The following is a 27,882-nucleotide window of genomic DNA, read 5'->3' as shown; positions in this document are numbered from 1 at the left end:
CTGAAAACCAGTACTGATCTGCAAACTGTTTTTGGTCCTCAATGATGTAAGTGTAGAAACTGAGGGTGTTTAGAAACTTTTATAGCAATATAACAATGAAATTTTATATTGGTTTAATTTAATAACAAAAATGGGAAATTACAGTTTGCATTTCATTTTATTTTTTTAAGACTTTATTTATTCATTTTAGAGAGAAGAGAGGAAGAGAGTGAGAATGGAAAAAGAGAGGAGCAGGAAGCATCAACTCCCATATGTGCCTTGACCAGGCAAGCCCAGGGTTTCAAACTGGCGACTTCAGCGTTCCAGGTCGATGCTCTATCCACTTCGCCACCACAGGTCAGGCTCATTTTATTTTTCTAATAATTTATTTTTATTATATTTTACAAAAATACTGGTCTATGATGGGTTGCTCCTTCACCTTAGATTGTTTGAACACTGTTCTAAATTGCTCCAGCTTGCTTCAGACCTTATAAATTCTCTTTTAGAGTCCTTACGGATATAAGTGATCTGGTTTGCAGCCAGAAGATTAAATGAAATAATATATGGGGAACTGCCTTGCACAGGTCCTGGCCCTGATGTAGACTGAGTAAAAATCTAGTTTAATCAGGGACACAGACCGTACACTGTTCTTTGAAAAGATGCAGGGAAGGATCTGCACCAGCTTTCTCCAATCTAAATTGGTGTTTACAGTTATTGCCCTGATGGTCAGCTGCCCCTCTCATGCTTGGTCATCAGCCTCATCTTACCTAAAGCTTAGATGATAAAAACATCTCATAAGTTAAATGTGTGTGGTGTGAGACTCGGCTGAAGCTCTAGGTCAGTCTGTCTTTGAAATCTAGGCTCAAACTGCACCGGGAGAGAACAAGCCCAGGTTCCAGCCCTGGCTCAGGAGCTGGGTGACCTTGGACAAGCCTCTGCCCTGTCTGTACTTTCACTTCCATCATCAATAAAGGGAAGCCAAGGCAGTGCCATATGATGAATAATTACAGTCTAGGCTACACCCACCAAAGACTAGTGCATTTGTGCACCCAAATACACAGTCTAGAAAGTACGTAGCAGCACCATTCAAACGCCTGTGAGCAGTTAAGTCAATAAGTAAATTGCAATAGTCACAAGATGGAATATTACACAGTGATGAGAATGAACAATGTGCAACTACAAGCTGCAATAGGTATATGTCTCACAAAATAATATTAAGTGAAGAAAATTCAGACACAAAGAACATGCACTCTATCATTCTATTCATAGAAAGTTCAAAGACAGGCAAAGCTAGTCTGATATTAGAGGTCAGGATAATGATTAGCCTTGGGAGGGGTAGTGAGAACGGGGCAGAGGGCTGGGAGCATAAGGGGGGCTCCTGGAGCTGCTCTTGTTCTGTTTCCTGACCTGGGGACTGGTTCTATGGGTGTTTCACTGGGAAAATCCATTTAATAATGTGTACACTTAATAATTTGAGCAATAATCTGTATGCATATTGTACGTCAATAAAATGTGTAACTACATTACAAAAAATTAATTTTTAAAAATAAAGCCATTGGACTACATGCTCTATAGGGTCCCTTTTATCTCCATGGTCTCCTTCTCTAAGTCTCTGGGTGGCCCAAATTGCTCAAAAATTCATAGGTCCCAAACTGGACCAGTTCTGTTCCTTAGGAGACCATTTTTCTTTCTATTTCCATTTTTCTCTCAAACATGCTTTGCCCTCAGCCACCCAGCATTGTTCCAATCCAGGTCTTGTCATTGTCCCTCAGAAATTCCAACAGATGGGGCTCTGTGATTTACAAATCAGGGTCATGCAATGGGGACAGTGCGAGGTTCAAATGGCCATTCTGCAGCCAGACATCTGGATGACCTTGTGCAAGTGAACCTCTCTGTGCCTCAGTTTTCACACCATCATGAGAACAAATGAGTACTTACCTCATAGGATTGTTGAGACCACCAAGAAAGTTAGTGTAAATAAACTGCTTAGCACCGTGCCCAGCAGATAGCATGCCTTAATCAATAAATGTCTGTTATTGGCTTCTCATTGAAGATTCATAAATAATATTATTGTTATCTGCATTTCACAGATGAGGAACTTGAAACTCAAAAGAGTTTGAATAACTTGCTTTACATTATGTGAATAGCCAATAACTGAGAGGCTGATACTATAACCCCTAGAATCTGTTCTCCCAAATATCCATAGAGCTCACACTTTTCAGCTAGGATTATGCTCCCTCAGAATAAAGGCAATATTTTTCAGCTAGGTGAAGTCACATGATTAAGCTTTGACCAATAGGATGCAAGCAAAGTGTACCATGAATGCTTCTGGGAATCATCCTAACAAACAGATGGAAAAGGGCTATTTGGCTTCTGGTACCATCAAACCATGTAATACAGACCAACCGTCCTGCTGAAAACATTGTGGAAAGCTGGACACAATGTAAAATAAATCTGCTTGAGAGCACTAGAAAGTTAATGAAACTTGTAAGGCCAAGATCTTGGAGAAGGAGGAACCCCAGAGAGGTGAGCCTGTCACTTGAAACTACATCCCCCATGGGGCATCTGCCACTTCTGAAGAGGCAGCTGAGAAGCTGAGACAGTGAGCAGAGCCACTGCCAACCTCACGAGGATAAGTAGACCAAAGATCAGGTGCCTCCAAGCTGAGGGTTTTGGTAAGCCTCCCTAGCTTTGGTTTGGGACTCCAAAAGACTCTACTTTCTGTAGATAAAAAGCAAATAAAGGTCTTTTCAGTAGACAAACAAACAAAAAAATACAACTGATAAAAATTGTTAATAGCAGACCCAAACTGAAGAAAATACTAAAGTGTATGGCAGAAGGGAAATTCTTCCAGATGGAAACTTGGGGACACAGGGCGAAATACAACACAAATAAAAGGGCAGATATGTAGGTGCATCCCCCAAATGTAAACTGCATAAAATAACAATAATAATGCCTTATAATGCCCTGGCCGGTTGGCGCAGTGGTAGAGTGTCGGCCTGGCGTGCAGAAGTCCTGGGTTCGATTTCCGGCCGGGGCACACAGGAGAAGTGCCCATCTGCTTCTCCACCCCTCCCCCTCTCCTTCCTCTCTGTCTCTCTCTTCCCCTCCTGCAGCCGAGGCTCCATTGGAGCAAAGATGGCCCGGGCGCTGGGGATGGCTCCTTGGCCTCTACCCCAGGCACTGGAGTGGCTCTGGTCGCAACGGAGCAACGCCCGGGAGGGGCAGAGCATCGCCCCCTGGTGGGCAGAGCGTCGCCCCTGGTGGGCGTGCCGGGTGGATCGTGGTTGGGCGCATGCGGGAGTCTGTCTGACTGTCTCTCCCATTTCCAGCTTCAGAAAAATACAAATAATAATAATAATAATAATAATGCCTTATAAGGTTTAAAAATATTTAAAGCAAATTAAAATACACAAAAGCAAAAGCGTTTAAATTGGGAAGTACGTAGGGTTAAGGCTTCTATGGCATTGTCTGGGAAGAAGTAGCAGTTTCTATCGGATTTTGATAAATCAAGGAATCATAGTGTAACCTCTAGGGTAATCATTAAAACAACAGTGGAAGAGTAACTCTAACTACTAAGATAATGGAGGGAAAATTGAAGTCTGTGTGCTCTATTCAGACAGGTTTCATAAACTGTATTTGTAATTTATATCTGTCATATTTATCCTTTTGTGTTCTTTTTATTTCTGTGTTACTTTTTTCTTTAAAACCCAGTGTGGGGAAAACAGCTGTGTTGGGCTTGCTTGCTGGTTTACCAGCTGTAAGCATTTTGTCTGATTAGTGCGTGAGCATGTGGCAGCGCCACGTGTGTATAGTCTATGCAAGGCTATGGGTGTTTACCCTCGGGGGTGATTCTTCCAGATTGCTCTCTGGCCACTGTGAGGTGTGGTTTTCCCGCTCCCTTGCCCTTCACTGCAAAAAGCAGGGTTTATTCACTCATCCGTCGTTGCGAGCCTCCAATAAATAGGAATGGCCCAACACTTTCCAGCTCCATAGTTCCTCTACCATCTGCCTGAATCCAATGTGGACCTGCCTGGCCTCAGCCACTGGCATTACATCCGAGTAGTGGGCAGGATTTGGAACAGATTGGTATGGAGCCACCACCCCCCTTGAAGGGTGGGATAGAGAAGTGGTTGTTGTTCTCTTGCATATGGTTCCCCATGGCTGTCCTTTTGGGGGTCGTGGGCTGGGTATTTTTTACAGCCCTATGAGCAGACACTGAAGGCTCTGTGTGAGAGGCCACCCGAATTTGAGACCTCCAGGATGAGCTGCAAACCGGGCACCCGCAGCGGCAGGAACTGCAACAGTTGCTGGAAAAGGAGACCAACTGCTCTCAAGAGCTGCAGGGTGAGATGCAGCAGGCTGGGCACCAACAGCACCTGGAACTGGAATGAACTCTGGGAGGGAATTGCGGTTTCATCAGCTGCAGTTTTCCCTAGAAGTGGAACATTGGCACCGGCAGTTGTTGGAGAAGAACCTACAGGTTCAAGGCCTCGAGCTTCATCTCCAGGCTGAGAGCTGGCAGCTGCAGGAACCCAAACGGTTGCTGAAGATGGAGCTGCATCCATGCAGGTGGAGTGACTCTGAGTCGACGGTGGTAGTCATTTCCGACTCTTCTGAGGAGGAGAAGGTTTGAGAGAAAACTGCCATCCACAGACTCGGAGCCTGGCCAGTGGCTGGCCAGAAGGTAAACCCAGCAGCCAAGAGTGCCTCAGGGCAGGTAGTGGAGCCCTACGTGGTCTGGCCCTACACCCAGACAGAGCTGATAGAGTTAGGGGCAAAATTCAGGCAGAAACCCACCGAGACCCTGGCAACCTGTAGTTGCTGCAGTTGTGGGACATAGGGGTGAATGGCATCATGCTTTCTGGAACAAAGTTGGAGAAATTAGCTGACATTACCACGCACTCCTCCTTGAGGCAACATCTTCAGAACCGCCTTGACAACCCAGGAAACCATACCCTATTAGAATGAGTGGTGGCCACCATTCGTACAGTCTGGCAGAATGCTGGGGACTTGCTGGGGGCAGTGAGTCGGTGGCAGTCCTATAGTAAGCTGCCACAGGTCCTTCAGGAACTAGGTATGAAGAATACTGCTTTCAACCTGAGGTCCCATGGGCCAGATGAGGAAGTGTTTATGGCAGGGAGGAGGGACCTTATTCCCTGTAGTGCCCCATCAACCCTTTTTAGGTCACTAGCGGCTATCTTGAGCCCCTATGTGGGGCAGTTACACAGACGGTAGCGGATTTGGGGGAGCTGGAGGCAGCACAGAACCATAAGGCTATGAGGGCTGCTGCCCAGGCTGCCCCCCCCCCCAAGCTAATAAGAGAAATGGGCTTGTAAAGGTTACCTGAACACAGAAGTGGGTAGATTTGATTGCAGCTGGGACAGATAGGGAGAAATTAGATGGCAAGCCTAACAAAGTTCTTTTGGAGCTTTGGTGGCAGCTTAAACCAGAACAGAGGTTCCAGCTGCTGAGACGAACAGCCCTAGCAGATACCAATGAAACAGTTGGTGTGCAGGTGGCATGGTTACAAGATTATATTATGGAGACAGCTGAGGAAGAGGAGAATCCTCAAGACCCACTATTCCAGTTTGAATAGGGGGAAGGCCGAGGGACCTAGCAGGAGTGGGCGGGGACTGGAGGCCCCATGTGTAACTGGCAATCCATTGGTCCCCTTCTAATGTACAACCGGTATTGGCTTTGGTGGATACAGGTACAGAATGTTTCCTCCCCTATGGGAGCCCAGAGTGGTTCACTGGGACCCCAGTGGCCATTGACAGGTATGGGGGCCAAACTGTTCAAGTGAAGCCAATAACTATTCCATTGGGGATAGGAAGACTGCCTCCTAAGCCATGTAAGGTTTATGTATCCCCTATTCCTGAATATATTTTGGGGGTAGATGTCTTACAAGGACTGTGGTTGGAAACCACAGCTGGGGAGTTCCACTTGTGAGTCCAGGTCATGAAGGCAGTGCTGTTGGGACATGCAGCACATTCCCCCTTGCAATTACCCATGCCCTGATGTGTGACTAGCATGAAGCAGTACCGCCTGCCAGGTGGCTATGAAGAAATCACTGGGACAATCCTCGCACTGGAAAAGGTGGGGATCATCTGGATGGTGCACAGCCCTTACAACTCCCTGATATGGCCTGTGCACAAACCGGACGGAACCTGGCAAGTGACATTAGATTACAGAGAACTTAATAAAGTTGTTCCCCCTTTGCACACTGCTGTTCCTTCGATAGCTAAACTGGTAGATCAGCTAAACCATGAGATGGGGACATACCACTTTGTGCCAGATTTGGCTAACACCTTTTTCTTATTGATACAGCTGTAGAGAGTCAAGACCAATTTGCCTTCACTTGGGAAGAGTGGTAATGGACCTTTATAGTGTTACCCCAGGGCTATTTGCATAGTCTCACCTTGTGTCATGGCTAAATGGAAACAACCAGAGGTGGTTCATATGTACCATTTATCAATGATATTATGCTAACTAGTGACTCTATTCCAGAACTGGAGCAAGCAGTCCCTACCCTGCTATCCCATTTGAAGGTATGTGCCTGGGCAGTCAACAAGGGCAAATTACAAGGACCTGGGTTATCTATTAAGTTCTTGGGGGTTGTCTGGTTGGGTAAGACAAAGGTTATCCCTGACACAGTTAAAGGAATTCCTAGGTCTATTGGAGTATTGGCAAGCATTCATACCCTATTTTGGCTCAGCTATTGTGCCCCTTATATAACCTTATTTGTAAGGAGGTTTGCTGGGATTGGACTGAGCAGGCACAAGGTGCATTTGCAGCAGCTAAGAGAGCTGTCAAGGTGGCACAGGCACTGAATGTGTTTGATCCTGCCAGGCCCTGTGAGCTTGATGTCCATGTAACCTCTCAGGGGTTTGGATAGTGCTGTGGCAATGGACAGAGTGCTTAAAGCAACCTATTGGGTTTTGGCCCCAATTGTGGAAAGACACTGAAGTCCGTTACTCATTGTTGGAGAAACAGGTGGCAGCTGTGTATGCTGCCCTCCTAGCCACTGACAACATTACGACCACAAATCCAGTTATGGTCAAGACCACATACCTTATTGCAGGATGGGTGAGAGATTGGGCAACCAAACCATGTAGTGGTACGGCCCAAACCCCCACCCTGGCCAAGTGGGGTGCATACTTGCAACAATGCTGTGCTCCTAGCACCAGCCCATTGAGGGCAGAATTGCAGGAAGTCTTGGGTCCAGTCACCTATGCGACCTTAGAGTCAGCTGGGGCTCAGAAGGCAGAACCTGAAGTCAGTCCCTACCAGGAGGGGCAGATGCCCATCCCCGAGGTTGCCTGGTATACTGATGGTTCAAACAGGGCCCAGCCTGCCAAGTGGAGGGCCATAGCCGTCCATCTGGCCACTAAGACTATTTGGATGGACATGGGTACAGACCAAAGCAGCCAATGGGCAGAATTAAGAGCTGTTTGGCTAGTGCCCGAAATGGACCTTCGCCTCTGGTGATTTGCACCGACAGCTGAACTGTCTATCATGGACTGACCCTTTGGATTGCTACTTGGCACATTAACCAATGGATGGTAATGCGCTATTTGTTATGGGGTCAGGCCATGTGGCAGGACTTATGGGAAACAGGACACCAGAAGCAGATGACAGTATATCATGTCATGGGGCATGCCCCTCTAGCCCACCCTGGGAATGATGAGGCAGTCATTTTGGTGAGGGTGCAATGGTTGGGATCGCCTGCAGGTGATGTGGCGCAGTGGCTCCACCGGCGCCTGCTCCATGCGGGACAGAAAACTATGTGGGCTACAGTTAAGACATGGAATTTGCCTGTGTCCTATGCAGAGGTACTTGCAGTTTGCAATCAATGTGCAGTATGTTACAAGGAGCACCCTTAGAGACAAATGGCATCACCTGGACAGATCCAGAGAGGTCGTGTTCCACTGACACGATAGCAGATAGACATCACTGGACCCTTACCAAAGTTGAACAAATACCGGTAGGCCATCACCTGGGTAGGTACTGCCACTGGTCTGCTTGCTGCTTACCCCGCCTATAACCCAGACCACAGGGCAGTCATACAGGCTCTGGACTGCCTGAGTGCTGTGTATGGAACGCCGCTGGTCCTTGAAAGTGACAACGGTACCCATTTCACTGGTTCTATGATGAGGCAATGAACTCAAGACCTGGAACTGGACTGGAAGTATCATGTTCCCTGCCACCCCCAGGCTGCTCGTATCATTGAGCGGTATAATGGACTCTTAAAGCAGGGACTGCAACAGGAGGGGGGCACCGGCTCCCTTACTGGATGGGCATGCTGTTGTAGACAATACTATAAGAGACCTTGATGGGGGACCGTGAGGAGGTCCTCCTACACCAGAAAGCCATCCAGTTGCAGAGACGCACCGAGGATATTTACAGTTACCATGGACACAGTTTGGGACTATACAGACCCTCCCACCTACCATGGGGTAGGGGGCTAGAGCTGGGCCTCCAGTTAATGCCCTGGGCAGAGTGCTCAGGGAGACATTGTGAAGGGCACCTTTGTAATTATTGTATAACTGTGCTGTTGTTGTAGTCTATGCTTGTGTAATGTGCCTCGCTCTTCGCACAGGGACCATCGCAAAAGATACCTGTCAGTTGTGAAGTGAGCAAGCCTAAAGGGGTAGAATGTTGTGGAAACAGCTGTGTTGGACTTGCTTGCTGGTTTACTGGCTACAAGTGCTTTGCCCAACTAGTGTGAACAGGTGGTAACACCACATGTGTGTAGTTTATGTAAAGCTGTGAGTGCTTGCCCTTGGGGGTGATTCTCTCAGATCGCTCCCCCGCCACTGCAAGGTGCAGTTTTCCCGTTCCCTTGCCCTTCACTGTGAAAAAGGTGTTTCCTTTGTTTATTTGCTTGCCCATCTTTGCGAGCCTCCAATAAATAGGAATGGCCCAATGCTTTCTGGCTCTACAGTTCCTGCTCGAATCCAGTGAGAACCTGCCTGGCCTCAACCACCAGCATTCACCCAGGGTAGAGCTAAACCAAGCATTTCAAATCAAATTAAAGTAAAACTCAAACTGGAAGAGGCTTTCACTGGGCAAAGTCATATTTCAAAAAAAAAAAAATCCCTCTTGTTATGAGTTGAACTATGAGCCCTAAAAAAAGGTATGTTGATGGCCTAACCCTCTAGAACAGGGGTCCCCAAACTACGGCCCGCGGGCCGCATGTGGCCCCTAGGCCATTTATCTGGCCCCCGCTGCACTTCCGGAAGGGGCACCTCTTTCATTGGTGGTCAGTGAGAGGAGTACATTGACCATCTCATTAGCCAAAAGCAAGCCCATAGTTCCCACTGAAATACTGGTCAGTTTGTTGATTTAAATTTACTTGTCTTTATTTTCAATATTGTATTTGTTCCCGTTTTGTTTTCTTACTTTAAAATATGTGCAGTGTGCATAGGGATTTGTTCATAGTTTTTCTTATAGTCCGGCCCTCCAATGGTCTGAGGGACAGTGAACTGGCCTCCTGTGTAAAAAGTTTGGGGACCCCTGCTCTAGAACCTAAGGATGTGACATTTAGAAATGGGGTCATTGCAGATATAATTAGTTATATTAAATAGTGTATTTGGTCATACTGGAGTAGGATGGGCACCGAATCCAGTTAGATCAGTGTCATTAGGAGAAGAGAAAAATTTGGACACAGACACTCACAGGGAAAGATGGCAGCCACTGGTGTGACAGGAATGCTCAGGGCTACCAGAAGCTGAAGAGGCAAGCAACTGCCCTTCCGGAGTCTGGGGAAGAAGCAGTGGCCGCTACCTTTGTTTGGGACTTGTAGCCTTCAAAACTGTGAGATAAATTTCCGTTGTTTTAAGCCACCTAGTTTGTAATACTTTGTGACAGCCCACCTGCAAATGAATGTACCATCTAAGGAACAAAACAGGAGCTCCTGCAGATCATGAAGAGGGTCTTACAAAGGGTCTGGAGACCAATCAATAATTAGAGGTTTAACCACATCAAAGCATCATGGAGTAGAGAGAAGCCAGCCAGAACCTCTTGGGGACCTCTTTGATCACTGAAAGCAAGGTATGCTTCTCGGATGAAAAGAATGTGTGGGAGATGAAATATCTCTGAAGCGAGACTTCTCACTGCACAGCCCCCTGCCCCCCAACAGGAACTCTGGGATATTATCAGTGGCCTTTGAAGACCAGGCTGCATGTCCTTCAGGAGTCCTACTTGCCTGGACTAAGGCATCCAGAAGGCAGGGGCAGGGTGGTGGAACTAGGCCTTCCCTTGGTGGGCAGAGAAGGCATCAGGGCGGGGGGAAGTTGAACAACCCGAGCCTTATGACATGGTGAACTCAGGGTGGGAATGTTTTTGAAGGACACACAAGATGATGCCATCCAAATGGCCTCTGAGTCAGCCATGAGGGAATGTGTCTCAAGTTCTTTGAGACAGGTGACCTGCTTACCTAGCCTTCAGAAACCCAGTAATGAACCCTAGTCATCAGCAGGAGGGTCTCCTCATGTGGGCGTGAGAGCTGAGTGCCAACTACACACAGCGCTGAAACTCTTAGATCAGTGTTTCCTACCTGAGGCAAGCTTTTAAGGATTAAAAGGAGTTGCCAGCCACTTCAGACCCAGCCAGTCAAGAGTACCTGGTGATTCTGTTGGTGTGTGGTCCAAGTCACAGGCCACTGAGGTCACTTCCAAGGTCTCCCTTCCCCCTTCTCACCTCCCACCCACACCCATCTCCAGATTGTGTGGCCTGGAGGGGTAGGAGCCTCACTTCCAACTTTGCTGGGCAAGTGATTAAAGTGATTCCTACTTTTGATGTTTTCTTTTGGGGAGGAAGGTCAGAAGTATTACATCTAATGAGATGCAACCAAATCATCAGATAGTATCTTCAGGGTGGACTTGAAGAACCAATAGCCAAACGGGTCTGCAAGAGACTGACAGTTGGTCGGCAGAGCCCGGTTCAGAGAGAGAACCCGAAAAGGGGAATGACAATGTTCTGAAAAGTGTGTTCCCTGGCCCTGTTGACTGCTTATTTCGTCTCTCGTTGGAAACCCCATTTTACCCATTCTGCTGAGATTTGAAGTGTTTCTTTTTCTTGTTTCTGCTGCTGGAATTTGAACAGTTTGAGATTCACCATTGTCATTCCAATTATAGTAGCAAGGTATGAGCTAGCCGTTTCCGTTTTAAAATTGGAGTCTGTGTACAGCAGACACTTTCAAGGAACCTGTGAGAGAGGGAGAGAGGACGGAGAACCGGCCCACTTCACAGACGAAGACACTGAGGCACAACTAATTTGTTCAGTATCGCCCAGTGAACGGAGGCAGAGTTGGATTTAAAGCCCTGAGCTAGTGACTCATAGCCCAGTTAACTGTGTTTAGAATGATTAACTAGTTGATGGTGGGGTTTTTTGGGGTTTTTTTTTTTTTTTTTTTTTGAGCTATTGATTTGTTTTCAGATCACTTACTTAGAGGTTTGGGACTACACTACACACTCATACACACTTTCCCAGATTCCTATGGGAACACTATTATTCTGGGGATGGGAAGGAAGCGGAGTTCATGTGCCCGGTTCATTCTGGAGCTTCACCCCAGTATCGGGGCACTTGCTCTAGTTCCACACGGGCCATGAGTGTCACTCATGATTACTGTCCTGCCCCTCACCCCGCTCCTTCTCCCTCACCTCTATGGCCAGCAGGAGCTACCTCACTCCCAGCTGGTTCCCAGCACACTCCCTCGGTCCTTCCTCTTCCATCCCCTTGGGACTGGGGACTTGATTAGGTAATGCCATGCTCAATTTGGAGCAAAAAAATCCTGAGGGGGTCCATGGCAGGGTGTCGGGGGTACTTGGTCACTCTGGATAAACAGGACGTTGTTTCCTAAAGCATCGTATTTATTGAAAGAGTTTTGTGAGGGGTGGCGGAGGTTAGGTAGTTTACCTGTTCTGAACAATCATTTTCACGTTAGAGAATATAGGAGGCAGCACAGAGAGTTACACAAAATACTGCGAAACAGCAGCTTTGGCTCCTATTCCCAGCTTTCCCCTGTGCAGGGTTCTGCACGGGGTATTGGGGGGGGGTGGCAATGGGAACCTACCTAGGACAGGAAGAGAAGAAACAGGTAAGCACAGGCCAGGTGGGGACACAGAGCGTGGCCATATAGCCTGGTGGTCAAGGGCCCAGGCTCTGGAAACCAACACCTGGTTCAGCCTCAGTTCCACTGCGGTGTACCTGGACCACCAGGTGAGCTGAGCCCCTGTGTCTCAGTCTTGCACACAATGGGGTAATGTTGAGCGTAGGCATGTTGCTTTCAGGATGAAAAGAAACAATGTGCATACAGAGCTGAGGACGGCGCCTGGCAGGGGAGGTGAGCTGAATGCACAGGATCTGTTGCCCTTGCCAGGGTCAGAGGGCTCCTCAGGGGAGCCGAGACAGCCTTGGCTTTCCTTTTTCTATTTCTAGAAATGAGCTTGGAGAGGGAGTGAGCATGAGCTTACCAAATGCGCCCTGGAGGCTGAGGGATGGTGAGTTACATACAGTTAATGGGTCAGCATGTTAGTGCTTGCAAGACAGGAGTGCGCCTCTGCAGTTATGTTTACTTTTGGTGGATGTTCAGCGGAAAATAAAATGAATCATTTCAAATATTCCATCAGTAAACAAAAGCTTTCAAACAATGGGGGAACGCAGTGTGAAATGATGCAGACCAGACCGACCAATTCATTAACCTGATGGGGTCATCCTGGTGCATTATGCACTCACATTTCATGAATTTGTGCACATAGGGATTAAGAACAAAAACAAACAAACAGAGAACTCTGTCCTAAAAGAGTGAGCTGAAGGAAGAAGCCCGTTCTGTGCAAAGGGAGCGTTCCTGTTGAGTGGATGAAATACAAAACCGGGCTACCCCAGGTAAGAAGGTAAGAGAAACAGGAGGTGAAACTAGGTTAGGCCTCATCTCTCCTCCTCCCCAGCTCTAAGAATAGCCTTCTTTGTTGAGAGACTACACCTGAGGTGAGCCGTCTTCACCCCTCCTCTATGTGAATCCAATTTGCAGGTCAGGTAAGTCCTTCCAGGCGCCCCAGCAGGAATAAAGCCTCAGACATGAACTCACAGACTCCCACACGAAATCAAAGCTTCACCCAGGCCCTTTCACTGCAAAGAAAGAAATGAAACGGACCCTGCCCTCCGAGGTGCCAGACCAAGCCGGCATGAAAACGTTAACATTCCTTAAACACAAAGCCACTTATTTTTGGTGCCTTTCAGTATTTATATAGCAGTGCACATGTAACACATTTCAATCCACATGAATAGTTCCCAATTGTGGGAGCAAATTAATCTTTTACAAGCTACTCGGCAATGAGGTTAGAAGATAAACAGTAGGTGAAATAGTACACGCTCCCCTGTCCGTGAACCTTCTTAGTACAATAAACTCCTACACTGGAGCTCACCGCGTCCAATGGCTGCCTCTCTCTCTGTTCGTGTGGCAGCCCCAGCTGCCCCCTGCCACGTCTGTCATGTCGAGGGAGTTCTCTGATCAACCACCTGGGTGGGTTGTGCTGCCATTTTCAGTTTGGAAGGAAAAGCCTGTAAATCTGCTTCCTGGGAAGACAGACGTTGCTGGATTGTCATTGGCCTCTCGAATGCAGAAAACATCAATTTCATTGCAGCTCATCAGAGCTGGAAACACCTGCCACTTCCTTTCTCAGCTGCAATGAACATGCTGCCTCTCAGCCTTGATTGATTCCAAACAGCCTAACTCGGCCAAATCAAGGTTTAAATGGAACAGTACAACTTGATAGTATTTTTCAGTTTTAGAAACATGAACTTATTTGTGTTTTTATTGCCAAAGGAGCACTACAATAGTTGGGGCTATAAATCTTTATGATTAAGATAAATATGAGTAGTTTGATGCTTATAATAAAAATGGTTCTTTATCTTTGTATTTATTTGGGAGTGGTTATGTTTGTAGTTTTTTCTTTTTTATGGGCAGAGTAGAAGAATAATATTCTTTCTGTGTCCCAGCACCCAGAACAAGGCTGCAGAAACCCATGGATATTGGGAGAATGTTTATTAAACAGATAGATAAATAAATGGATGTTCGGGAAAGCAGGCTTAAGAACTGTCCTCGTGGGGGTGTTCTATTGAGTGAGGCATTTGAAACCACACACTAAATTAAAAAAACTGTTCTCTTGGTCCAATTTATGTAAAACTCTGAACTTAAGAATATCATGAGCCATTTGGTTGACTTAGAAGCTGTGTGAGACTATGCAATATGGCCTGAGGCTAGGGCTGCCTGTCTCATTCAGAGTCCTGAATTGCTCAGTCTTGATCACAAGTGTTCTTTAGGGCAGTGGTCCCCAATCTTTTTTGGGCCACGGACCAGTGTAATGTCAGAAAATATTTTCACGGACCAGCCTTTGGGGTGGGACAGATAAATGTATCACATGACTGAGACAAGCATCAAGAGTGAGTCTTAGACAGATGTAACAGAGGGAATCTGGTAATTTTTTAAAAATAAAACATCATTCTGACTTAAATATAAATAGAACAGAAATAATGTAAGTTATTTATTCTTTCTCTGCGGACCGCTACTGGTCCACGGCCCGGGGGTTAGGGACCACTGCTTTAGGGGACTGTGAAGGCTGTATCGGTTTTCATCATAATCTTACTCATATTGCATACAAAGAAACTGTCTTCAAATGTACAATATTATACATTTTGAGGGTCTAAAAACATTGTGAATAAGAAATGGAATCATTTAAAATACTTTAATAGCTACAATGTTTGTGTCTTTTTGGAAATGACTATTGAAGTAGGTTTTATGTCCTGGTGAAAACTGAAAGCCAGTGTAAGTAGAAGGCTGTTAAGTATGAGATTTATGTTTGAACTTGGCCAGATAAGACATAGTCTTAAACCACAGAACAAAGTCTTTGGAAGAAAAAGTGGACAAGTTGTGTCTCTCATCTATTAACAGAATACTAGGGCCAAGAACCATCTTCCTTCTTGGCCTTCTTGGGATAATTTTTCTTTTAGATGCAAATAGAACAAATTAAAATAAATGGCATTTAATTATTTTGCACAGTAACAACCCAGACACTACATATTTGAGCATAATCTGTTAAATGTATGCAAGCATTCAATAATGCACTTTTATATATACATAATTGACAGAAAAGACAGGGCTTGAATATTTCTGCATATTCTAGAGCAAAAACTGAAGTTATATTTCCCCTTCTTAAAATAAGTTAATATTCCTGCACATCCATAATCTTACCTCCAAATGCCTAGTGGTCAAAAATATTAGTTTGACTATCACCATAAATCTTTAATACTATACAACTTACTGCCCCAAACATCTGAGTTATTTGTATATTAAATAGTTTGTATACCAACATCTTAGTGGTAATAGGTCTTCTCCAAATTAGAACACAGGAAAACCAGAATTATGAGGAAATCTTACTAGCAATTTCGACCAAATAAATAGATAAATAGCCATAAGTGACACAGTTTTCACAGACAGATAGACAGATAGATGCCTATATATATTTACTAATAATAGAATTCAGGCACTGAAAGATTTGGCTGTTTTAAAAAAGGAAGAAAGAAAGGGAGGAGGAGAGAGAGAAAAAGAAAAAGAAGAAGGAAAAAGAAAAAAGAAAAGGAAAGAAAGAAAGAGAAAGAAAAAGAAAGAAGAAAGAAAGAAAGAAAGAAAGAAAGAAAGAAAGAAAGAAAGAAAGAAAGAAAGAAAAAGAAAGAAAGAAAGAGAAAAGAGTAGAAAACGCCTACAACCTTAGGAACTTGATATGCCATGGAAAGGTTGTCTTTTAATATGTCCCAAAACATTGGCTGACTTGGTAAATCCAGTTACACTTCTAATTTCTGGTTTGTCACCCGACCAGACAGATGTACACAGATAGCATCTCAGACAGAAGTGGTTCATGGGTCAATTTATGTTGAGGAAAGTTAGGTCTTCGGTCAAAGCCAACTGTTGCAAAGCACCTTTCATCCAATGACACATTTAAACACTTGCAGTGATGACAGAGGCCAAACATACAACAACAAAGGGTCTTCAGTCCATCTCTTGTCAATAACAGACTGAATCTTCAAAGAATCTCTTTGAGGGGAAACAAAATATTTTATGACAACAGACCACCATTTGAAGTCTTTTCTTTGGTTCTGTTTGAACCATCAAAACATCCCAGGGATTCCAAATCAGTGCACGAAATCCACCTCCCAGCTTTCCTTGCAGATTGACAGTGTCATATGAAAACAAAGATCCATGACCCAGTTTGGGATTTGGTACATGGGGTCAGTGTTCTCAGCATCCGGTGAAGTCAGCAGTGTTCTTGTTCTGTGGGGTTCCTGGGCAATCCCTGCGGAGCCGCAGGGTCACTTCTGTTTTGGACCCAAGAAGACCACCACTGGGGCACATTCCTTGCCTTGGACCACTAGTGTGTTCATTTTTAGTAGCAGCACCAACTTCACCCATATTTCACCAACAAATGGAAGAGTTTCTCTGTTTGCCATTGCCAACAGTTATTTAAAAATTATTCATTTTCTAAAAATGCTTTCCAGCATGTCCCAGAGGCCATAAGGACAGTGCTCTGACAATAAAAAAGCTGCTCTAAGCCAACAGGACTTGGTGAAAACTAATGATCTTGAATCCTGCTGGTATCAAGTTGAAGTTTTGTTTCATTTCTTTCTTTCTTTTTTTAATAAAATTAAGGCTCAAATGTTCTATTAAACTCTCATTGCTTATATATATTATATCAAGGCTTATAAATACACCTCGTAAATTAAATTCGCCCTGGATTGAATTAACACCTGCTATGTGAGTTATTTGCTTTATGTAATCAGTAATCTCAAGGTTTCTCCTCTTTCCCTGGAAACACAATTTAAATATTAACCTAATCTTTAAACTGCTGCTGCTTCCTTCTGACATTTGGAAACCAATCGTCCATGTAAAAAAAAAAAAAAAAAAAGGTAAATATGGACATATTAATGAAAAGGCAGCTTCTTAGAAATTTTAAGATGTGTAACTCAATGAATTGAGCAGATATATGATAAAAAGCAAAAGGAATGTCAATCTCTGTGTCACTTTCCAGGGACAACAATGCTGGTCGTCTGCCAAGGTCACATCGAATTGGAGGGACCTGCTGAAGTTGACTGCCAATTTCCAAAGTGTCTTTGTCTTTTCTTCAGTATAATCTCTGGAAGGATCTGGGGCAGCTGTAGCACATACGAGAGAATTTTAATCTTTGAAAACATATTGCAGTATGGTGTAACTGAAGGGACAGGTATAACAAATCCTGCAAAAGGAAGGAGGAGTGTGTGGGTGTGCACAGCCAGATGGGTCCCTGGCTGGCGTTGAGGGAGAGGGCCCTTGCTCATGTCCTGCTCAGCTGACAGCCCCTGGAGAATATGAAGCTTTCGAAGTGCTGGTCCTCAGCCTTTTCCTTTATGCGCTGTTCCTCTAAGGACTCCACGAGTTTGTCCCTCTGCTCGATCACTTGCATCATCTCGCTGAATATTTCTCGCTCCTCATTTAGATCGTTCTCATCTTTCTGGCTCTCTACAGAAAAAAAGAAAAGAAAAACTTTGGACCTCAGGTAAGATTTGGCCCCAGGAGAGTCCCGGCCTCTGCATTCTTGATTGTTCTGGGTTTGTTCTGCCCTTCAATTTCCATGGAGAAAACAAGGAAGTGAATCGGACACCAGGGAACTGCCCTCATAGCCACAGATCAGAATGGTGGGTGCTTTGTGCTGCAGTCAGCTCAGTTTCCACCTTGAGAATATATATAAAGGGACAAGGGTGAACCCCTTTGTGAGAAAACAAAGTTAATACCAGCCACGCCCGGCTCAGGCCTCCAACCTCCCCTCTTCTGTGAAGGAAAAAAAAAAAAAAGAAGGAAAGAAAAAAAATCCACCAATAACAAAAAGGCTGTTTTCCCTAAACGTTTGTGAGCTACAGTAAGAAGTTTCTAACTAAACAGTCTGCAACCAGTAGCTAGATTTCAATGACAAAAATCCTTTCTCACTTTGTAGTTAATGACAAACTGTAGGGGGCAGGCGGAAGCAGAGTGAGGCTACAGCTGGCCAATAGGAGGGCGTTTCCAGACTGGGACTGCTTTTCCCTTTAGCCTTTTGGACTATGTGACTTTCTCCCTAACTAGCCTGACAGCCAATTGCCTAGGGGAGAAAAGATTGTTATAAGGCAAGGGAAACAGTAAAAAACAGGTACTCCAGTAATGACTTTCTGACATTCAAAACAGGATTTTAAAGCCAAATTTAAGTCTCATCAGCCAGATTATAGCCTTGGGAGAGGACTTCATAAATTCCTTTAGCCCCTTCCATGTAACACTCCAGGACCAGGTGGTAAGCCCCAGCCCAGAGTAGAGAAGGTGCTGCTGTCTCTCACATCAGGCTTAACTCTGAGGCAAGGTCAGGACAAAGGCATATATGACAACGAAGACATAAAGAAGCACCATTCCCTTTGCAGCGCATGTTTTACAGGACCGTGAAAGCTCTGTCCGTGTTCCAGTCGCTCCATTCTGGTCCTTAGAAGCCCTCCAGGGGGTGAAAAAATATTCTATCATTTGACAGGAGCACAAGGGGCCCAAGGACTCATGCTTTGTGTCTCGCTTGAAACTCTGGGAAGAAACAGCTGGAAAGGCACCCTATGTATAAACAGAGGTCATTCTTCATGGTTGGGCAGAGAAGTAGGGTGTGAGTGACTCCCCAGGTCTGTGTGTGTGTGGCCGAGCGAAGCCTAGAAGTGTTCACTTGCCTCAGAGCTACCAAAGGTAGCTTGCCCATGTTGAGGAGTGAAGCGGCCCCACAGGGGACACTGGATGGTAACTGTCCAGCCAAACTGAATGGAGTATGTGCAGAGGGGCTGATGAGCCAGGGAACACCCTGAGGCCCCACGCACGCTAAGAGAATGGCAGGCTGTGGGTTACACCAGCCACACACCTTAGCTGCAAATGCCAGGAGAGAGAGGCAGCCAGGTGACAGGAGACAGCTGTAGGGTACTCAATGATTCAGTGCAACCCACACAGATCCCCAATGCCAAAATGGCACGGAAACCTGCCTCTTCGCCCTACCTGGCAGTCGTCTTAGGGAGAAAAGCAGAAGGAAGGGGCAGCCATCTGCAAGACTGAACATTTTAATCCCAAAGAGACCGAGCATTTCCTACAGAGACTGTTTAAAATATTGCATCAGACTAAGTTTACCAGAGAAGAATATATAAGGTTCTTTTTTTCTTGCTAATTAGTGGGATGAAGCTTTTGTGGGAGATGAGCTCAGGTAGAGACAAAATGTAAAGCTATATATTTTTTCACACACCCGAGAGGAGTGAGAAAATATGACCATCACTCCTTAGTAAGAATTTTTTTTTAAAAAAGAATTGAAGGTTGTCTAATGGAGTCTTTGCTGGTGTTTATTTTACTACCCTGAAACAGAGCAAGTTAAAATTTATATCAGATATATAAATCAAGTATTAGTTATACACTATGATTTGTTAATTTAGGTATATTCTAATTTTAATCTCCATATTTGATAATCAAGACAAAGGAAATTTAAAATTCCTCTCTTAACTTTAGCTTGTCATTGATGGACCCATTTGAGCCCTTTCCAACAAGTAAGAGCTGATAATCCCTTTTATCTGTCCTGTATAGTACAGTTCTATAAGGGTTTTGTTAGAAATAGAACTCTGTTGCTATAAAGAAAGTCTACAAATCCTTACTAACAGGAGACCCTGAGTCTATGGTAATCTGCTCTTTAATCTTAACCCTATCATTTATCTTGAGCATGTCTGTTAAGTTTTCTAATCTATAAAACAGGGATAAAATACCTAAATAAAAATATTCATGATGATGGGTATCAGGCAACCCATAGGTAGGTGCAATGTTCTGTCCATGATATATAAAGAAATTATTTGACTGGTTCTTTTAGACCTAGGTCTTAATGTAAGAAAGCCACGCATGGATCTGGCCCCACAAACACACAGGAGCAAAACAGAGTGAATGTGTCTCCTGGACTGGAGCCAATGAATGCATAAATCAGTATATTGTGTCAGTTGAGTTTATTCCAATTCTCTGTTTTCCATGGTGAAAATCTTTCTCTCACATACATCTGGCCCAGCCCACGCTGGGCAGGATGTTTCCTTTACCATCTCCTCTGTGGTCTCAAAGCACTGGTGACATGGTCCTCATCTCACTGTACCGTAATTACTGGACTGGGTGTTGGTCTCCAGTGACCACAGGGCACAGGGGATCTTCTCCGTATGCCAGCCACACACTAGATTCTCCACAAACATTTGTTAAACAAATGAATGAATCACTGAATGTGTGAATCGATGACTTCATTCCTATCCACACATGGGATGGAGCAAAGTGCCGCTCTCGCAGCCAAGTGAATGAAGCTACACGGGGTGTGCTGTGCGGGTGGTGGTGGCCAGCAGGGAGGCTGGCCCTGTGCTCCCCTCTGAGTCGCAGGCAGGCAGAGCTCTGCTGTGATTTGCAGCGTGTTCTGTTCAACTGTCTTTTTGGGGGAAAATGTCCTTACAAGGACCCAAAACGTATCACCATACTCACCCTCCTTGAGCATTTTCTCTCTTAACTTCTGCTGCAGTCTGCTTTGATGATCTTCTAATTCTAGTTCTTGGGCCCTGGGGATGAGAAATCATTCAAACTTTATAACTACTAGAGATTTGTGTAGACACATAAGCCCACTGACAGTAGCTACTGCCTTCTTTATTTCCTATTAAAACTGGAATATCTCTGAACTGAAAGCTTTGCTGCTGTAGGGACCACCGAAGGTGCTGAGAAGGATTGCTGAGATATGCTGAGCTCCACACACCTCCGTGGGGCTCCTGCCACGTTTTCTTATTGCTGTTGTGCTATGTGTTTGCATGTCTGCCTCCCCTGAAACCGTGAGGAGCCTGTGGCCTCTTTCATCTTTATTTCCTCAGTACCCAGCACAGTTACTGGCACCACGAAAATAATACGCTTGATACATTTTTGTTAAACGAACTTTATAATTCACAGCTGATCCAAAGGAAGACATGTGGGATGGTTGTATGAAAAGGACTTGGGAGTCAGGTAGGTGCATAAACATCACTTAGTGTGTGAGTCTCAGTATGTGCACCAGTGAAAAAACAGTGATGGGACACACAATGACTACAAATGACTCCTTCTCTCCCATTCCCAGAATTTTCTTCCATGGTAGTGGAGCTCCATGAGCATAACTGCCGGCCTCCTCCCCCAAGCCCCGCTTGGACTCTCTCTCACCCCAGGGGAGGTAAATTTTGGAAAATAGACTAGAAGAACTCAGCCCATACCCTTTCTCTGCTAGGATCAGCCTGCCTGAAGCAAACACGTGTTCTTGATTATACTGAGTCTTGCCATAGGTCTACATAAGATTTTTCAGTCTTGACACTGTTGCCATTTTAGGCTGGAAAATTCTGTGTGTGTGTGTGTGTGTGTGTGTGTGTGTGTATTTTTCCGAAGCTGGAAACAGGGAGGCAGTCAGACAGACTCCCGCATGTGCCCAACCAGGATCCACCCGGCACGCCCACCAGGGGGCGATGCTCTGCCCATCCGGGGCGTCGCTCTGTTGCAACCAGAGCCACTCTAGTGCCTGAGGCAGAGGCCATGGAGCCATCCCCAGCGTCCGGGCCATCTTTGCTCCAATGGAGCCTTGGCTGCGGGAGGGGAAGAGAGACAGAGAGGAAGGAGAGGGGGAAGGGTGGAGAAGCAGATGGGCGCTTCTCCTGTGTGCCCTGGCCGGGAATTGAACCTGGGACTTCCGCATACCAGGCCGACGCTCTACCACTGAGCCAAATGGCCAGGGCCTGGAAAATTCTTAATTGCTGGGGGACAGGGGTGTCCTGTGCATTGTAGAATGTTTATTAGCATCCTTGGCCTCATTAAATACTGGTAGCACCTCCTAATATGACAGACAAAAATGTCTCCAGACATTGCCAAATATTCCCTGGGAAGGCAAGATCATCCCCAGTGAAGACCTACTGGTCTGGTGTAAAAGCTTTGCCCTTAAAAAGTGAGTCTATTACATTATCTGACTATGTACTGTATTTTTTGCTCCATAAGACATACCTGACCATAAGACACTCCTAGGGTTTTAAGGAGGAAAATAAGAAAAAAAATATTCTGAACCAAATGGCGTGTTAAAATATTTAATAAAAAAATGTAATAAAATACCATATTTTTTGCTCCATAAGATGCACCGGCATTTTCCCCTCCACTTTTGGGAGGAAAAAGTGTGTCTTATGGAATGAAAAATATGGTAGATAACCATGTCTAATTCTGAAATTTGGTTAGTGTCATGGGTTGAATAGTGACCCCAAAACATATGTCCACATCCTAATCTCTAGAACCTGTAAATATGACCTTATTTGAAAAAAAGGTCTTTGCAGATATAATAGATGTAATTACACTGAGCGCCTTGAGACGAGAACACTACAGATTATCCCAGTGAACCCTAAGTCCAATGACAAGTATCCTTATGAAAGACAGAAGAAGAAATAGACACACAGAGAGGCCATGTGGAAACAGAGTCAGAGACTGGAGTGATGCAGCCACAAGCCAAGGGATGCCTAGAACCACCAGAGGCTAGAGATATGGAGGGAGCATGGCCCTCCTAACATCTGGATTCAGAGTTCCCTTTTCCGGAACAGTAAGGGAATAGATGTCTGTTGTTGTAAGGCACACAGTTTGTGGTAATTTATTACTCTGGCCCAAGGAAAATCATACAGATAACAAGCTCACTGGGCTCTCATATTTAGCCAAGCTAATAACAGTAATGAAGGTGATCTTTTGATGTTTCACCTGTTGACTTGGTAGTCTTATTTCTCACCTGGTTCAGAACCCAGGCAGGGGAGAGAAATAGAATTTATTAGACCTCTTCAAAGCTCCACCACCACCACCACCACCATTAACTCTCAGGATTAGATGAGATGGAATGAGACAGCAGAAGTAAATACACCCAGTACACCCTGTGGCACTCGACTGCTTTATATTAAATGTTATGTTCTGTCTCTTCAGAATGGTGACAGGTATAGTGACCTTCAACGTTGTCAGAGTATGCTGAGACCTATCTCTAACCTCCAAACCAGTCAGCTACTCTTCATTCAAAGAGGACATCCAGACAGATCTCAGTTTTTCAATCCGCTAAAGCCACAAGGAAGTGCCCAGGTAGCTCTCACCAAGCCTTCTCCGTGGTTCACGCTCAGAAGCCAGAGACATGCTTCCCCATTGCAGGTGAGTCCCCTTGGTTTGGATAACAGGCTGGATTGAAAATACTTTTTCCAAACGCCCTCCAGCTTCAGATCCATTACCTGAAACCTATTTTAGCTATGAGACTACACAGAGAAAATAGACAACTGAAGGTTCTCTGTACTAATGCCAGCATGATATGCAAGACATCAAATATCAATTTGCCTCAATCACAATTCTGTATGCACAAGAAGAAAAGATCCCAGGACTGCAGCGTAGGAGGGTGAACCACCTCATACCCGCCCCGCTTTTGCGTTTAGGGCTCACTGTTAGCTGTGTTGCCTTACTTACATGATCAGTAGCTCCGACTCATATCGCATTAATTTATTCTTCTCCAGAACCAGCATAAACCATTCCTGCAAAAGCTGTGCTTCATCCTGTGTGCCTGAATCTGCTTAAGAAATCAGCAACAAATGGGTTAGATTGGCGTTTCTCTCCACCTGATCAAACTGCTTTGGGGCTCCCTGAGCAAGACCATGTTTGTAGCAAAAAGGGCTCTCGGCAGGCGGCAGCCCCCTGATGGCCTGTTGATGCCTCAGGAGCAGGGACATGACAAATAAAACCCACCTGTGCATGCTCGAAGGGAGGTCCTCTTCCACATTTAGGGCATGAATACTTCAGTTTCAAGGTCATATGCCCTTGATAATGTCCTGCCACAAATGGCCCTCCTCCTGTCTACTTGTATATTCTCAGCAAAACTTCTTTAAGTTTGTGCCTCACATCCTTCACCAAAGAAAATCCTAATCACCTGATGATTACTTTTCCTTCTATCTTCCTCCTCCCAAATCAAATGCCTACTGAGCGGCCAGGTGGAGTGTGGCTTCCTTCATGGGGCAGAAAAGCTCATACCACAGTGGGTCATAAAGGAGGGGTGAGTGGCATTTAAATTTTTTGCAAAAAGAAAAGGCAAATGATGCCGGCGGAGATGTTATCAGCTTTGAGACTCATGGGGAGAAAGTTATATAAGTTATATCCATATATGTTCTTAAAACTTAGATTATGGCCTTTATTAAACAAACAACCATGAGAAAATAGACACAACTTTTAGATACTCAATAGTAAATGCTAAATGTCGGGATACTAAAAATGTTAAATCTGGGCATGTTTGAGAAGCAGCCACATGGAGATGGCTTTCTAGAACTTTACCCTGCAATGAGAACACAGGCTGTATTGCAAAGCTCATGGCCATTCTAGAAGTATGATATGTGCCGGAGAGTCCCGGAAGCAGGTGGGGGAAACAATGCAGACAGAAAATGTGTGTGTGACTTCAGGCAAGTTGTTTAACCTTTAGAGCCTCTGCTTCTTCACTGGTTAAACAGAACAGTAAGATACACAGGTAATGTAATAATAATAATGAGCTACTGTTTATTATGCAACTATTACATGCCAGTCAATAGGCTATATGCCTTATAATGAGCATTTCATTTAATCCTCATAACATACTCACCAGTAGTTTCCCTTATTATCACCACTTGACAGCTGAAAAAATAGAGGTTTAAGAGATTAACTTGCCCAACCTCAAAGCTAGTGATGGCAGAACCAGGACTGGGACTCATGTGAGCCTTATCCTAAACCCATGCTTCTCACTGCTTGTGCAGCCAGTCAGGGAAACAATGTCTCTAAGTACATTGCCTTGCATGTAGCATAGCAAGTCATCCAGCAAAACGAGTTCCCTTTTCTCCCTGTCTCCTTGACCACCTTTATATTGATAAGAAAAATGGGGTCCGGAGAGATGTATAGGCAATGCCCCATATTATATATTTAGTTAATATGCAAACTGGTGCTACAATGAAGCTCTTAACTTCTGGTGAATTCATTCATTTGCTCACTCATTTTATACCACCTATTTATGATACAGGTGTTGGGTACTGCCTTAGGGACTTGGGATACAGTGATAGATAGTGCTATATATCACAAGAAATTTGGAGTTAGTAAGGCATAGTACCTGCTAAAAAGGATATTTATAGTTAATAATCTGGATTAGATGGACCTAATGAGCTAGGATAAAATAGAACATCAGAAAACTGTCACTACACCAAAGCAGCAAAAAGGGCTGATAAATGGCCATCCTGTACCTTTATGCGATCTTGAAAACAAAAATGTCAGATGGGACTGTACCAAAAACAGGGCTTCTGTCCCATTGAAGGACCTTTCTCAGCCTTTGGGTGAAACTGTTCCATAGTCTCTAAATGCATCCAACTGGTATCATCCAGCCCACATTGCTCTATCTTGTCTGTTAGGCTGTTATAGGAAACTCTGGTAACAATATAATTTCCTGAGACCGAGCTCCGCAATGTGCGCCGTGTCCGTGGGCACCACACGCCTTGCAAGTCCACTCAGAAAAGGACATGGCGTTTGCTTTTCGCAGCTTCTCTGTAAACAGCAGTGGTTCCTCAGTAATCTCTAAATGTCTTTCTTAATATCCACAATTAAAAAAATAATAATATTATCTAGAACTTTGACAAGGATGCGTATTCATGTGTCCTTCTCATGTGAAAAGTAGAAAACGTGCCCATCTCTACTCTTTTGGCTCTGGAAGTCTCCATGGGTTTTCAAACACTGAGGTTACACCTGCAAGGTTTTTCAATATCAGGGGGTTAATTCAGTTCACTTAACAATTTCTGAGTGAATAATGCCCCATCCAAGACTCAACTCATTGTGTGGATCATCTTTCACTGGGGTGCAGAAGCCTGAATTCATTGCTCTCCCATTTTCCTCACCTACCCAGGGGCACTCTCCTCTTCTAGATATTGTTTAACATTTCTAGATTGAGGATCCTTTGCCTCCATAAAGAAAACAGAAAAGCTGAGAGTTGAGAATGCTGCTTTTCCCGTTGTGTAATGTGATACCATCTGGCTCGGGCACGGGGCCTAGCCTTCCCTTGTTCCCAATCCAAAAGAAACAGCACTGTTTTGCTGTCTTTAGAGTATTTTTTCTTGTTGTTTTTCAGAATCAGCCTCTTTGCTCCATTACGCCCGCCCACAGGCTCTAGCCAGACCTTTCTCCTGGATTCTGCATCCCTTTTTCCATCTTTCCTATGTGTCCTTCTAAAATCTGGCCCACTCGAGAGGCTCCCCGTGCAGCCAGCCACACTGGTCGCTGCTGAGGCAGTACTCAGCAAACACAGGTTGAACTGAATTAATTTAATTTTCTTTTTTTTCAACGGAATAATTTGGTAATTGCGTAGCCTACAGTTCATTTTTTTAGTCTTCCTTTCCTCAGTAGTCAAAATCCCTTACGGAGATCTTTGAACACGGACTTCTAATGCAGGTTCCTTTCCAAAGCGCTGGATACGGGTGACTGGGCCTAGCCCCAGGTTGCCTCGCTCTCCACCCCAACAGCACCCTGAAGCTTTACTCCATGGTTTCCATCAGCTCACTGCCACCCACCAGACAGCTTCCTTACACGCAGGTCCTGATGAAGCCTGGACCAGCGTGGCCCCGCTCTTCGATGCAGGGGAGCGAAGCGGCAGAGGGCTTGGGCTTTGAGATCAAGCAGACCTGGCTCTCAGCCACTTACACAATGTGTGACTTCGGGCAAGTAGCCTCACATCTCTCCACCTCAGTCCCTTCCTGTGAAAAATGCGGGTGGTGATAGTACCTGCCTCATAATTGGTCACGGGGGACTAAATGAGATGATGCATGTAAAATGCTTGCCCGTAGTGATTGGCATATAGTAAACACTCAATAAACTGTACCATTGCTATTAGTGCCTGTTGTTTCCTCCAGTGTCTGCTTCTGTATAATTCCATGTGGATTATTTTCTGTTCACCTTTAAAACTCAGCTAGAGCGTAATCCCTGACTTGATCATACATGCCTAACCTTTATCTTGTAACTTCCCTGGAGGTTAATAAACACTCTGAAATAATTTTTGTTTTGGCCCCCTGTACATGGAAAGGTCACATGGCTGGCTGGATCACCAGCACTTGCTGGGGAAGACTCGTATACTCTGCCTACACTGCTTGTTGGCTCAGCCATGTCTCCATCTGGTCCCGGGACTGCTGTTGAACCGAAAGCCTTTCCAGGGCAGGGATGTGACTCGTACATCTGGGAACCAGGATGCAGCCAGAATGATGCAGCCAGAATGATGCAGCCAGAAGGCAAGCAGGCCGGGCTCTGCCTAGAAGAGCTCAGCTGCCTAACCCCTTCCTCCACCCCTGCTTGTGTTCCTCGTCGACAGCTTCTTCATTAGCTCCCGCCTACTCACACCATGCTTTTTCCAAAGCAAAATGCAAGGTTTCTACTTGCTCGGGTGAAGCAAAGTAATCAAAACTCAACACGAAACAACTTTTTTATTATTAATGGAGTTATTAAAAGTGACTCACTTTTCCCCAAATGAACTCTCAAAAATACAAAACGGATTTGGTTACTCCCAATTGAAATTCTCCAATTCCATTCCACAGTCAAGTTCAAATCACCTAGCCTGTTCAGTCCCTGCTTACATCACAGGGGCTGGCACTTAAGGGTCAATCACTTTTCTTCCCAATAAATAATGACAATACTTGAACAATGTGGTCTTTAAAGTCATGGCTTTTTAAACATTTTCTTTTGTTAGTAATGCTGAATACCTCTCCAATTGTGTATTGGTGTGTGGTTTCTTCAAGTTGGGCCTTGTTGAAACACTGCCT

The 27,882-nt window shown here is 44.9% G+C and overlaps 1 protein-coding gene and 1 long non-coding RNA gene across 4 annotated transcripts in view; one reads left to right on the top strand and one right to left on the bottom strand.

Annotated features, from left to right (window-relative positions):
- Positions 1–27,809, top strand: LOC136318529 (uncharacterized). The gene is made up of 4 exons (XR_010728081.1): positions 1–46; positions 191–336; positions 23,024–23,239; positions 27,153–27,809. It is a non-coding gene; the product is annotated as an uncharacterized lncRNA (long non-coding RNA).
- Positions 13,196–27,882, bottom strand: part of MICAL2 (microtubule associated monooxygenase, calponin and LIM domain containing 2) — a 221,651-nt gene continuing 206,964 nt past the window's right edge. For 2 of the 3 annotated variants that reach the window (XM_066250974.1, XM_066250975.1), the window contains 3 exons: positions 23,546–23,648; positions 20,555–20,628; positions 13,196–17,533 (listed from right to left, as the gene is read on the bottom strand). In XM_066250974.1, coding sequence (XP_066107071.1) covers positions 17,349–17,533; positions 20,555–20,628; positions 23,546–23,648 — 362 coding nt within the window. In that variant the 3' untranslated portion in view covers positions 13,196–17,348. The remainder of the gene's footprint in view (positions 17,534–20,554; positions 20,629–23,545; positions 23,649–27,882) is intronic. The other variant, XM_066250979.1, reaches the window with a different exon arrangement.

The sequence above is a fragment of the Saccopteryx bilineata genome, chromosome 1 (genome assembly GCF_036850765.1).
Source record: "Saccopteryx bilineata isolate mSacBil1 chromosome 1, mSacBil1_pri_phased_curated, whole genome shotgun sequence".
Taxonomy (NCBI): Eukaryota; Metazoa; Chordata; class Mammalia; order Chiroptera; family Emballonuridae; genus Saccopteryx; species Saccopteryx bilineata.
This window is presented reverse-complemented; position numbering and strand designations above follow the sequence as displayed.